General features: G+C 35.6%; 1 protein-coding gene across 2 annotated transcripts in view; it reads left to right on the top strand.

Annotated features, from left to right (window-relative positions):
* Positions 1-9853, top strand: part of NDC1 (NDC1 transmembrane nucleoporin) — a 48032-nt gene extending 38179 nt beyond the window's left edge. For both annotated transcript variants that reach the window (XM_069477960.1, XM_069477959.1), the window contains exons 17-18: positions 5817-5977; positions 9470-9853. In XM_069477960.1, coding sequence (XP_069334061.1) covers positions 5817-5977; positions 9470-9533 — 225 coding nt within the window. In that variant the 3' untranslated portion in view covers positions 9534-9853. The remainder of the gene's footprint in view (positions 1-5816; positions 5978-9469) is intronic.
* The last annotated feature ends 3226 nt before the right edge of the window (positions 9854-13079 follow it).

The raw sequence follows: 13079 nt of genomic DNA, 5'->3' as shown, positions 1-13079 counted from the left end.
TGAAGGCCGGGGACCCTTGACCAATATTCTACATGGCAGAGTCTATTCTTTGTTTCTCTGGAATCCTGTGCTGCTTTACCTAACATTTATGTAGTATCCAAAAAGAAATGCTTTAAAAGACATTTTGTAACAACCCTCTGAGGTTAGAAGGCTTATTTTGCATAATGGAGTCTCTTTCAGAGAGACTGTAACTATTGGTGTGACTTATTCATGATCACACCCAGTAAATGGTTGAGTCAGGCTTCTGGACCCCAGGTCCTTGGCAGTCCACCCTATCGGATCACGTAATCTCTGGGAGGGCTTGACAGAGGTATGCATTTCCTAACCTCCTTTCTTCAGATAGAATGGCAGTTGGCAGAAGTGCCAGAGTGTGAGGACTGGAGTCAGACTGGCTTGTGTCTGAATTCCAGCTTCTACTACTTCCTAGTTGTGCAGCCTAGGAAACGACATTTATCGTATTTCTTTGAATCTAAGATGCTATTAATTGAAAGATATATTTCTATTTTAGAAATTATAAAATGTAAAAAACATTATAAAATCAAGAAATATGATAATGTCTAAACATCAGTTTCTGTATGTGGAAAATGGGGGTTAATAGTACCCACCTCATAGGATTGTGGAGAGTGAATGAGACTCTGTAAAGCACTCAGCGTACTTGACCCATATGAAGCACTCAGTAAATGTTGGCTCTTATTACCTTGTTGTCACTATTATGATGCCGTATGACAGAATTCTTACACAAGAGAAAAGATCTTTCAGATTAAAAGAAAGACTACAAAAAGGTATTGCTGTCAATTCTGTACGTAAGTTGTCTGGGAGACAAAGCATTAGATGTGCAGTTCAAATTTAGGTTACTCATACGCTAGCTTCATAATTTTTTCATGGCTCTTTATTACCATATACTATTGCCATAATTTGTCGTATTAATATTTTATTTAAACTTTTATTTACTTAGTATTTTAAGTCATTTCATTTTTAACATAAATTTATTTAAAAGGAAACTTCATATCACTATTATAAAAGGAAAATTAGTTTGACTTGCTACAAGTAGAATATGAGTCTTACAGTCCCTTATCTCAAACCCTACCATAATTTCAGAATCCAGATGATTTTGAATATTAAAAATGTAACGTGCGTATGTGTGTATATATTAATATATGTATATATATCATCATATACTACATAACACTCCTATTGGTATCTGAGGTAAATCACCTGTAATCAGATACACTAATACTTTTCTCTAGTGAAACGTCTGCATATTCCTATTAAGTGGGATAAAGACTGTAAATAGCCTGTGTCAGCTCAGGTCACGTTTTACTGCCAGATGAGTTCAGGTCAGGTCAGATTTTGCCACCGAAAGACATACGTACGTCTTTTATTACAACATCGCATCACTTTAAAAAAACAGTTATAGAAGATTTTTGTTTTCAGAATTGAGGATAAGGCAATTAAAGTGAGAAAAGTCAATAATTCTAAATTATAGCTATATAGTGTTATTTGCCAAAAGCCGTGAACCTGAGGCCTGTTTATCCTTTGTAATAAATGTGGCTAGTGTGAGATTAGTGAGAATTACAGAGATGTTTAGGACACATTGGCTCCAAATTGAGACTTTCCTTCTTGATTTAGTCCTTATATCATTAGGATTTGTTGGACCTAATTTATTTTTTGCGTTTCTTTTTTGAGCAGTTCTATTTGTAAAGATTGATATTTTATGACTTTTTTTTTTTTTTTTTTTTTTTAGAGATGGTTTTCACTCTGTTGCCCAGAATAGGGTGCAGTGGCGCTAACTCCTGGTCTCAGAGTGGCTGGCATTGTAGGTGCAAGCCACCATGCCCAGCTATTTTATGGCTTTTATTCTTTCCTAGAAGTCTTTCAAAGAACAAAGAGAAAAATTACTTATAAAAAATTCATTAAAATTCATTCTCTTGCAATTACCCATGTAGGTTCATTGGGCCCTTTTAAAATCTAAGATGTATTATAGGTCTTAGTGACTTTATATTTTCCCTATCTTGAAACAATTTACTATTTGATCATCCTAGGAATGATTTCATCATTACCCATCAGTTGTTTCCAATTGTGGTAAAAAGACTAATAAGAAAACAGAATGATGAAATCATAGAGTATTGCATGATTTTTAAAGAAAAGCTACATATGAAGTCTGGACACATGTCTGTGTAGCCTTTTTTTTTTTTTCCAAAGCTTTCATTGAATATAGTTGATAATTTAGCACTTAAAAAATTTTCTGCCAACATTGGTAAAAGGAAGAAAATTGCCAATATGTTAAGATAATTATTTAGACACATCAGGAGACGAATGCAAAGAGACAGCAGCACTCCAGGCCAGCTCTGGCCAATAGAAATATAATGCAGCCCACCTAGGCAACTTTACATTTTCTAGTAGTGACATTAACAAGACACAGGTGAAATTAATTTTAATATATTTTAATTAACTCAGTATTTAAAATAGTATCATTTTTATCATGTAATCAATATAAAATTACTAATGAGATATTTTATATTTTTTTCATACTAAATCTTTGAAATCTGGTGTGTATTTTTTACTTTACAGCATTTCTCAGTTTATACCTGACAAATTTCAAGTGCTTAATAGCTATATGTGGCTAGTGGTTACCACTTTGGACGGCATAGCTCTAGACTTTAATGATGATAGTGAAATTGATCACATAAGAGGAATTTCAGACTATGAATCTTCAGATGATAATATTCTAGATGTATTTTCTCAAACTCAAGAATTGATGACAGAATAATATATTTTTAAGGAGAAAAAGGAAATGCATGGTATGCTTGTCTAGTAAGTCACTCAACAGGAAGGACCTTATCCCACAATATTTTATAATATGAACTTGAATCATCCAATTTTGCTAACAGTACACATAATAGTGTTCCTTCATCTTCTGTGATACTTGTACACCAAAATTTACGTTATATAGTTTGTAAGGGGATAAATGCAAAGGTAAGTGTGTGTATACAAAGGTAATAGAAGGAAATAGATGACATTGAAGTGAAAATAGTCACTGGATTGATCATTTGAATTCATACTTATAAGCCTAAGAATGAAAATGTTTTGTCATTATGGTACAAAGAAAATGGCTGTACTCTCTTCAACAAAATTATGAGCTGTCAAAAGTTTTTAAAAATATTGCATTTTGATTGTGCAAATGCAAGAAAAAGAACCGGCAGTATTGATGAGCTAGAGCCTATTAGAGATATATCTTCAGTTTGAAACCAGCATTTACAGGATAGATGTGTTCCAGGTTTACACGTGATGGTTGATGAGCAGCTAGTTGCATTCAAAAGACATTGCCCATTTCAGGGTATGTACCTTCAAAACGTAGAAAATATGGAATAGAAATTTGGGTTTGCTATGTTTATAGTCTTTAAATTTCTATAAGGTTATTTTATATTATCATGTCACTGTTCTGTAAATTTTTTATAAAATGACTTTAGACTATAAAAAATACAAAGGATCCTTTGGACCCAGGTGGTAAATGATGATGACTATTTTTCCCTAGTATACATGGACTTAATCAGAACATTTGTAAGAAAATTGAAAATAACTTCATTATGATTTAGTGTTATTTAATATTGCTTAAGTATTTCACTGACTTCCACCTTCCATACTGCCTAAAATTATCTCAAGTATGTCTCAGTCTTGGGAAACACTCTAATAAGTGATTGTTGAAAGAATAAATGATGGGCTAGGCACCTATAGTGTCTCATGCCTATAGTCCCAGCTACTCAGGAGGCTGAGGTGGGAGGATTGCTTGACTCTAGGAAATTGAGACCAGCCTGGGCAATATAGTGAGACCCCCGTATCATTAAAAATAAAAAGAATAAATGATTGGACTCGAAGTTATCATGGCAGACTGAACACATGAATCAAATCTTATTCCTTCCCCAAAACTCTACTAAACAATGAAAAAGGACTTTTAAAATATGTAAATCCATAAACAAGGGAGGACACAACAGCAATAAAGTTTTGAAGCCAAAAAGTAGATGATTGAGATAGCTAAGTAGATTCTAGAGACAGATCCCAAGTTGGCAGTGGGGAAAGCACCAGGTACCTCTAGGACCCAAGGGTAAAGGGACAGGTACCCAAAATAAGGAGGCCTGGGTGGGATCTGTTTGACAACCAGTTAGACTCCTAGGTGCTCTGCTGTTGGGTCATTGCTCCTCCTCCATCGCAGGCGGGAGCTTTTCCTCTGGAGAGAGCAGAACACCAGCTCTCTGGACTGGGAGAGTCCAGATACAATTGTGAGTACTAAAAGCATAGGGATGAGTCCAATACCTCTGTTCCCCATGTGGCCCTCAGAACACTGGGGCCAGGCCCTCCAGTTAGGATACTAGAAGGCTTCTCTAGGAACTCGGACCAATCCAGGAAGAAAGATGTAAAGTGACTGAGTTGAAGGTTGACCCCCAAAAGTGCATGCAGATCAACCACAGTGAAGCCTGTTGTCAGTCTCCAACCATACACTCAGAACTTTTGGTCAGCTCTTTAGGAGGTCCTACTTGCAGTCATGAGCCAAATATCACCAGGTTTCTGAGGAAAGTCTCTATTGCAGAAGATAGAGACTAAAAGAAGCAAAAAGGAGGGGAAAAAGCAGCTTGGAAGAAACTGTAAAAAGCAAAAAACCAAAAAAGGTATTATCAAAATCCTGAGAAATAAAAGAGGATATTGCATCCTTAAAATAAAAATAGGATGCTAAAATAAAAAAGAACACTCAGGTGACATAAAAGAGCTCTTGAAATTAAAAACGTGACAGCAGATATAAATCTATTTTTGTTTTCCATTCTTTTGGTGATTATATTCATAACTATAAATAATATGTTTATACTGTCATTTCTTATTACTTTAGACATTATCTTTCTGTAATAGATTAACATATTTCATCTTCACAGCTCCCTTCTAAATGTTGCTATGTCATTTAAAAATTATTTTATTTTGGTTAGGCGTGGAGGTTCACCCCTGTGATCCTAGCACTTTGGGAGACCGAGGTGGGAGGATTGCTTGAGGCCAGGTGTTCGAAACCAGCCTGAGCAACCTGATGAGACCTGTCTCTACAAAAAATTTAAAAATTAGGCAGGCATGTTGGTGCACACCTGTAGTACCAGCTACTCGGGAGGTCAAGGCGAGAGGATAGCTTGAGCCTAGGAGTCTGAGGTTATAATGAGCTATGACAACACCACAGCACTCTAGCTCGGGCAATAGAGTGAGACCTTGTCTCAAAAAAAAAACAAAGAAAAACCCATATATATATGTATTATTCACCTTTGGCCTTTAAAAGATATTTTCAAATCTCCATTTCTTATTTTATCAACTGTAAATAGAATCATTTTCACTTGTGAATTCTCACTCTTGCCCCACCTACTCTTGCTCATAGATGCCTTGTCTAAAACTGAAAAGGAAAATAAACTAGTTTAGTGAATGAAAGTTTTGGTCTTTTTTTGTGGAGATCCACAAGAAAAGTCTTTCTACCTGTCGCACATCATAAGCAGAGTAGGATATCAGTCACTTCCTAGCTTTGCGTTTTCAAGGCTGTAGAATAACAGCTCTTTTTTTAGAGGGCAAGTCTTGAGTTTTGCTGGGCCCTGGTAACTGCTGAAGTAGCCGAGCCACTCTGCTACATTGCTTTTCAAACTGTCTTGACTGTGAGCCACAATAAGAAATATATAGTCTGCGTTTATGTATGTATCTATATCTGTGTAACTATCTAAAATAAAATCTTGTTCTTTGGACTAAGGTGGCTTTCTTGATAATCTGAATTAATGTGTTTTCTTTCTTTCTTGGTCTAGGCAGTGGACAAGTACTTCAAACTTCCTCATGCTTCCAGTAAACCACCCCGGATTTCAGGAAGCCTTGTGGACACTTCTTATAAAACATTAAGATTTGCATTCAGAGCATCACTGAAAACTGCCATCTATCGAATAACTACTACGTTTGGTGAACATCTGAAGTAAGTTTACCTGTTTTCATCCCTGATAAGCCCCACTTTCAGGCATTTTCCTGAGAAATAGGCATGGGAACTATGAAGGTTCTCATGTCGAAAGTGTTCTTTTGGGACTTGATGATTCCCACTGTGAATTTACAGCTTGTATGTAGACTTTATACTTTAAAATTTGGCCCAGCATAAGCTTTGAGGACTTCTTTCAAATGGACAAAAGAGAGGACAGAAATTTATAAAAGCAGCAAATGTTAATTATGTATATTTTTTTAAATTGCCAAAAGATCCTTAAGGGAGAAAAAAGGCAAAAAACTGAGTACCTTTCCAGAAGAGCATATTAAAAATAATTAAGTTGTTACATCTTGGTCAGCAAACTAAGACTTGGGGTGAGCAGAGCATTCCATAAATGAATCCCTGGTGCTTTGTGAATCATGCTGGAAAAACACCGACAGATCACAACACCTTCAGAAACAGAACCAGAGAGAAAACCACAAATGCCAACCTGTTTATATTTAGTTTTATTGATGTTTACTGCTTCCTGCTTATGAAATGATCTAGCTAGACAGGATGAGGGATACTATGTTTACCATAATTATAAATGAACTTTAGATGGCACTAGAGTTTGCCCTGCTGTTTCTGTAGGCAATCAATAAATAGTTTCGGACTTCCTCATACCACCTGCTTTTAGAAGCAGGTCGTGTATTTCCTTTTACTTCATAATACCAGGCAGCAGCATTAGCAAGTATTTATGGAACTCTTTGGTTCTGTGTGGAAATACAAAAGAGCTGTAGATAATCCTCTGTTGTTAAGAGGTTTATTAACTTGTTTAAAAACAGAAAATCTATTTATTGAGTGCCTTCTAGACCTGCACTGTGCAGGATGATAGCCAGGTATGCTATTTAAATTAAAGTTAAATGAAATTAAAAATTCAATTTGTTAGTCACACTAACCACATTTCAAGTACTCAAGAGCTACATGTGGTTAGTAGCCGCCATATTGGACGACATAAGTATAAAACATTTACATCATTGCAGAAAGTTTTATTGGACAGCACTATCCTAGATAATACACTTAGAACTTTATGTATGTTTTTCATTTACTCTTCTCAAAGACCCTGTGAGGTGTAGAGATTATCAGAATCGTGCAGATATGAAAACTGAGACACAAAGAGGTTGAAACTTGCCTAACAGCACATGATGAATCTGAAATCAGGTCTTCCTTGCTCTTCTTTCCAAAAATCTGCCTTCTTTCCATCTATAGCACTTGACTGCCTTCAAGACGTAAACTAGCGTGTAGGTTATGCTCAGAAAACACTTACCGATGAGTTTGGAGAATGCAATAGATATGATGTGTGTTGATGATAGAGCAAAACCAAGGAGAAAAGGGGAAAATAGGGATTCATTAGATAAGAAAGGGAGATAGATGACTGATTAAAAATTATGAGAATCTACCCCTGTAATATGCTTAAATTAAAAAATAAAATAAAATTAGAAATTTTACTAGAATCTAAAAAAAAATAAGAATGAAATTCTGCCTTACTTTTCTCTCATAAGAGCCATATTTTATATATGCACTAAAATCAGTGAGGTCAGAAGAGACTATTTTGCACAAATTTAGGGCAAAATGGTATGGTGCAAAGGATGTTAGATCTGCAGTTAGAAATATGGGTTTTTGTCTGTTTACATCATTGACTATCTGTAATTTGGGGCAAGTTACCTAAAAATTTAAGTAACTCACCTAAGATTATGCACGTTGTGAGTTGCAGAACCAAAATTCAAACCCAAGTCTTTCTAACCCTTAGTTCTATCTACAGTGTGTCGTCTACTCTTAACCAGTAGACTGTGTTGTCTCCCCTAATCTTTGAACCTTTCTGGTACTGTTTACACTCCCATGAAAGGGAATGTTCTCAAACCCACTTAGCTTCATTTGGTGTTAGTAGAGATAAAACCCACTGTACATTATATATTACTGAGACAACTATTATTACTGTATACCTAATTATTCACTACCCAATGCTCCACCTCTGAGAACCAGGTATAAATGAAGTAAACTCTTGAGCCGTGACAATTAACTAACATAGGCCAGTTACTGATTAGAAACATTTGTTCAGCACCTATATATTCTTTTTTAAAAAATAAATTTTGTGTATATTTGAGGTTTACAACATGATGTTTTTGCATACATAGAGATAGTAAAATGTTACTATAGTGAAGTAAATTATTGTATCATCTCACATAGTTTTTTGTGTGACAAGAGCAGCTAAAATCTACTTAAATTATTTAACAAAAATTACTAATACAATTTTATTACCTATAGTCCTCATGTTATTAGATCTCTAGACTTGTTCATCCTACATATGTGCTACTTTGTATTTTTTGACCTACATCTCTGCATTCCCCCCCCCCCACATTTACTCTTAATTTAGGAAATTTGATTTATTGGTTTTCCAGCTTATAACATATCAAAATTTATTTGAGGGGCACAGAGTCCTATTAGAGTCAGGAGTACTGACAGTAAATAAATAGTAAGGGATAGTTCACTATCTGCTGGTGGACGGAAAAGTCATGGGAAAAGGCACAGATTTGGTGTTGGAGAGAGTTCCAGGGGCATTTAGTTAGAGATGACAGTCTCACTAGCACCTAGAGGGCGTCTTCGCACAGTGAAATATTAAGATGGTTCAATTAGAGATAGTTATATGGTTTAAGAAAGCAGAGATGTATATAAGGCATTTTAAGATGATTTGTAACAAAATTATTTAAGTAAGACTGTTTTGGCACTTTAAAACGTGGTGACCTTTAGTTATCTAGAATTTTATCATTTAGTAATGATATATTACTATTCAAGAACTAGAAAACCAGAATCTTTCATTGTATTCAGTTTTGCCCAAAAGTTTAAAAGGGAGTTTTATACTAGTTTCAGTATATATTTGCCCTAATTTTGTCAAGGTAATATATTTTTGTGATGACGAGGGTGGAGAGAGAACTTAGTATTCCCATGCAAAACATAACTTATGTTCAAAGGGAAAAGTAAATCTAAACCACCAAGCTGTTACCTTTGAAAACGATTAATGAAATCTATTGTGCTTTAACCAAACATTTTAGTTTAAAGCATTTTTATATTAAAGGCAATTCAAATACTCCACAACTCAAAGATAATGTTGGAATCTGGTTTAAATAAAATAATAAAATCCAGAAAATCTACTGCAAGGCCTGGAACTCTGCACAGCAGGTTCCATAGCAGAGCAGGTTAAAATCGATGCCTTCACTTGTCAGTCTTAATTTGCTTTGGTCTTTCAGAAGGTAGAAGCTTGCTATTACTGAATGCAAGCCCTCCTCTTCATTAGATTAAAAAGAGTTTTCATCCAACTTTTTCAGAAGTACTAAATAAGTGAAGATTTCTATTCATTTTTAATTGTTTTGAAAAATATTGACTCTGTGCTCTGTGGTTCACTTAATATGCTTAATGTAAAATAAAGCTTATGCTTTGAATTTATGTTTCATTTAGTGCTGTGCAAGCATCTGCAGAACATCAGAAAAGACTTCAACAGTTCTTGGAGTTCAAAGAATAGTTAAGTAATATAAACTGTGTTCATTACACTGCTGATACAATTACAGATGGGACAGTAAATGTTCAGCATTCTTGGATCAGAAGAAAATGGACTAATTAGATGCTTCCTTTGTCGTGGTGGTTGCTTTGAAAACTATACTTTAATGGGAGAAATCATGGAAAGAAATTCTCAACAGAATAACCGAAAACTGCCTTTTCTGTACCAAATGCTTTTGTGTGTGTGGTATAATAAAATCCTTATTCAATTTTACAGAAGCATCTATAGCAGAGAAATGTCTCTAGCTCATATAACTTAATAATGATAACTCAAAAATTTTTAGAATTTACTTTTGAAAAGAGTGGAGCCAGTTCAGAAGTTAAAAGAGGTTGACTTGATACAGTCTTCCTAATTTTCTAAGGGTTTAGCTCTCTGTAAACTCGAAATGTTTTACATAAACTTTTTTTTTAGAATAATATTGTTTACTGAAGGATAAAAATGGTAACAGTGTAGAAAAATTCACAGAAAAAATGTTGTCTAAAGGACATATTTTGTTAATCTGTTAGGTTGTGTTTTTGTTTCCAGGGACAAATTAAATTTGTATGATTGTCTAAAAAAGGGTCTCAATTTACAGATGCTAACTCTATATAAAGGAATGTGGAAAAAATTCAGCTCTTAAGTTACAAGATTAAACATTCACATTTGGTTTTTGAAAAACAATTGACCGACATCTATGAATTTATTTGTATCATGCTAGTAAGCAATAAGTGTATGTGTATTTTCCCAGCTAGTTTTGCTTTCTTTTTCTAGAACAAAACATTAAGTGATTGCAGAGTTTTTCAAGTGATAGAAAAAGTTCTGCAAGAAAAACCAGGAAACTTTCCTCTTTTCCCCACCATTCATTTTCATTAGATCAATTTATTTCATGAAGCTTATCTGGCCTCACAGAAGGCACAGACTCTGCTGTGTTAACTGGATAATTAAAATATATTTAGGAAAATCCTTATTGCGAGAAACAACTTAGTCATCCAGTAGCAAGTGAAACCAAAACGTCAGAGGGATTACTGTGCTTGGGAATATGTCGTATGTCCCAAATGTGAGCAAGGTAATTTTGTAATTTATTAGATCAACTTCTTTGGAGATGAAAGATTGGAAATCCTAGTGGCAGATATTCACTGGACTAGCTTTGGACTGAAATGCTCCCTTGTAATTCTTTTCCTATTATCATTTCCCGAATCTTTAGTGTGGTATCATATATGTCTACCATTTGCCTTTTTCATTAATGTCTTATATATCTTTATTCTAGAATATTTTAGCTCCAGGCTCTATTGCCCCTTCAGCCAGTACATGCCAAATTATAAATGAATCCTGCTGGCCTTTAAGGGTCTTTACGGGACAGTTTCTCAATTGTCAAGTGTGGGGTATGTAGGCTATTACCATTTGCTTTCACTTTTTTTTTTTTTCCTTTGTGTCTGAAGTTGAGTTGATCTCTCTTTTGAATGTGAAAGTTGAATTTTGAATGTGGTGGTTTCTTACAAATGACCAGACAGAAAATTGTGGCCGGATTAATTGAGAACTGTCATGTTCCAAGTATTAAAGCCATTAAGCTTTTTGTTTTCCATTTTCTGTCCTGTCCCTGGATGAGTCATTTTGGGGAGACAAGGATTCTTAATCTTCTGCTTCCATTAAAGAAGAATTGTGGTATTAACTTAACCCATTGGGTTCCTGAGGATATAGATGGAATGGTTTCTTTAAACCTTGACTGACTTGTATAAAATGTCTGGCTGGGTTTAGGTTCTTGCCATTATTTCCCATATGCTTTGGGCAGTGGTATATTCGATGAGGTAATGTGAATGCTTCTGAGATGTTCATCCCTGTTTTCTTTAAAGAGAATGTTGTATGTGTGAAGTACAGGCCACATGTCTGCCTGTTGGAGACACACAATGTCTGCTTGCTCCCTTGTATTTAGTAGGTAAGAGGGTCACAGCTTCTTTTCCCTGTTGTGTGTTGACTATCTATCTATACGCCATCCACTGGGGCTAGGATGTTATTAAAAGGAGCTTGTTCTCCTGTGTACAAGGCAGAGGGCCTTAAGGAGGCTCAGAAGAGAGTGGCATTTCCTTTGATGAAGTCACATCCTGCCTATGGGCCCACTGATGCTGTAACATTGGCCTGAAAATTAGAAAATATTCTTTAAAAGTTTTTCTCTGGCTGTCAGTACAAAACATGATTGTATCAACTCTTGTAATGTGTGTTTGACCCTTATGGAAGGTATAAATCCACAAAACTTCTTTCCCAGAGAACGGAAAATCTGTCCCAGAATAAACCTTGTACAGTTGAGTGGACATGGATAAGCAACAATTTGTTACTTTGCTGGAGTTTCTCCTTGGTCATTGTTTTGTGTGTCTTCCTGTAAATATTTATGATAATCTGTTTATATCCTTTTGTAAATCATTGATATTGAATTGAATAGAAAAATAAATTGACAATTTTAAAAAATGGGACTTATTAAATGAAATAAATGTGTCTACAGGTCAATTATTTAATTTCTGAGGGTGTGTGTGTGTTTCCTCAGCCATTTCAATTTAGTCTCAGAATTGTTGCTTATGAAACCTGAAAAGTTTTAACTTCTTGAGAAATCAGCTTTTGCTTTAACATAGACTTATTTGAAGAGTTTAATGGTGACTCTAAGGGGCCTGAATTCTAAAAGTCTCTTTCTTTGTTTTCTTGGCTGTCTTTCTTCCGAAACTAAACAAAGGGTGTAGGTGCTGAAAGCCATCTCTTAACAGAGGTTTCTTTTCTTGCCAAAATAGTGTTTCCAAATGGATCATATTCCCCTAGGCTAACAGTTATGTCTGTCAACTTTACTTAAATTAGCCTGAACTTCACCTCTAGGTAGTTGAGGTACTAAGGCCCTCAAACTCCGTCTCTTGCTCTTCCGACCCATAGTCATCTTCCTTTAAAAGCAAATAGCTTAAAACAAAGATGGCTTTCATTCATCAGTTCACAGTCCAACTATTCTTATCAAGCTGCTGACCATTTTTAAACACGCAAAATTGTTGTTGTTTTGAGGGGCCAGAAAGGGGACAGGCAAGCACATGCCCCTGTGGTTCTCAGTCGTGCTCCTAAGCAGCTGTGGCAGTTGCTATAGTGTAGGGCATGTTGATGTGGAGCTAGCTAATCATTCAAAAACATTCACTTAGACTCTATTATGGCCCAACTATTAGAAATAAATGAAACTATGGGCAAGGCAGTTCCCGCCCTTAGCAGTTTATAATCTTGTGCAGTGACGTTTGAAACTTGGTGTGATCAGAGTCATCAGGGGCGCTGAGTGCATGTGCAGAGTCTGGGCTCCACTCCAGTGCAGATTCTGCTTCAAGAGGTCTGGGCTGCTTCACAGGAGATGTAGTTTTTAGCAGAGTCTAAGCAGGTGGACTGAGAATCACACTGTGAGAAGGGTTTTTTCTGGATCAGGGGTTCTCAAACTTCAGCATGCATCAGAATCACTCGGAGGTTGCTGATTCAGTAAGTTTGGGGTCGTGCCCAAGAATTTGCATTTCTAACAAGTAT

The sequence above is a fragment of the Eulemur rufifrons genome, chromosome 8, assembly GCF_041146395.1.
Source record: "Eulemur rufifrons isolate Redbay chromosome 8, OSU_ERuf_1, whole genome shotgun sequence".
Taxonomy (NCBI): domain Eukaryota; kingdom Metazoa; phylum Chordata; class Mammalia; order Primates; family Lemuridae; genus Eulemur; species Eulemur rufifrons.
The sequence above is the reverse complement of the archived record's forward strand: the minus strand, read 5'-3'. Positions and strand labels throughout refer to the sequence as shown.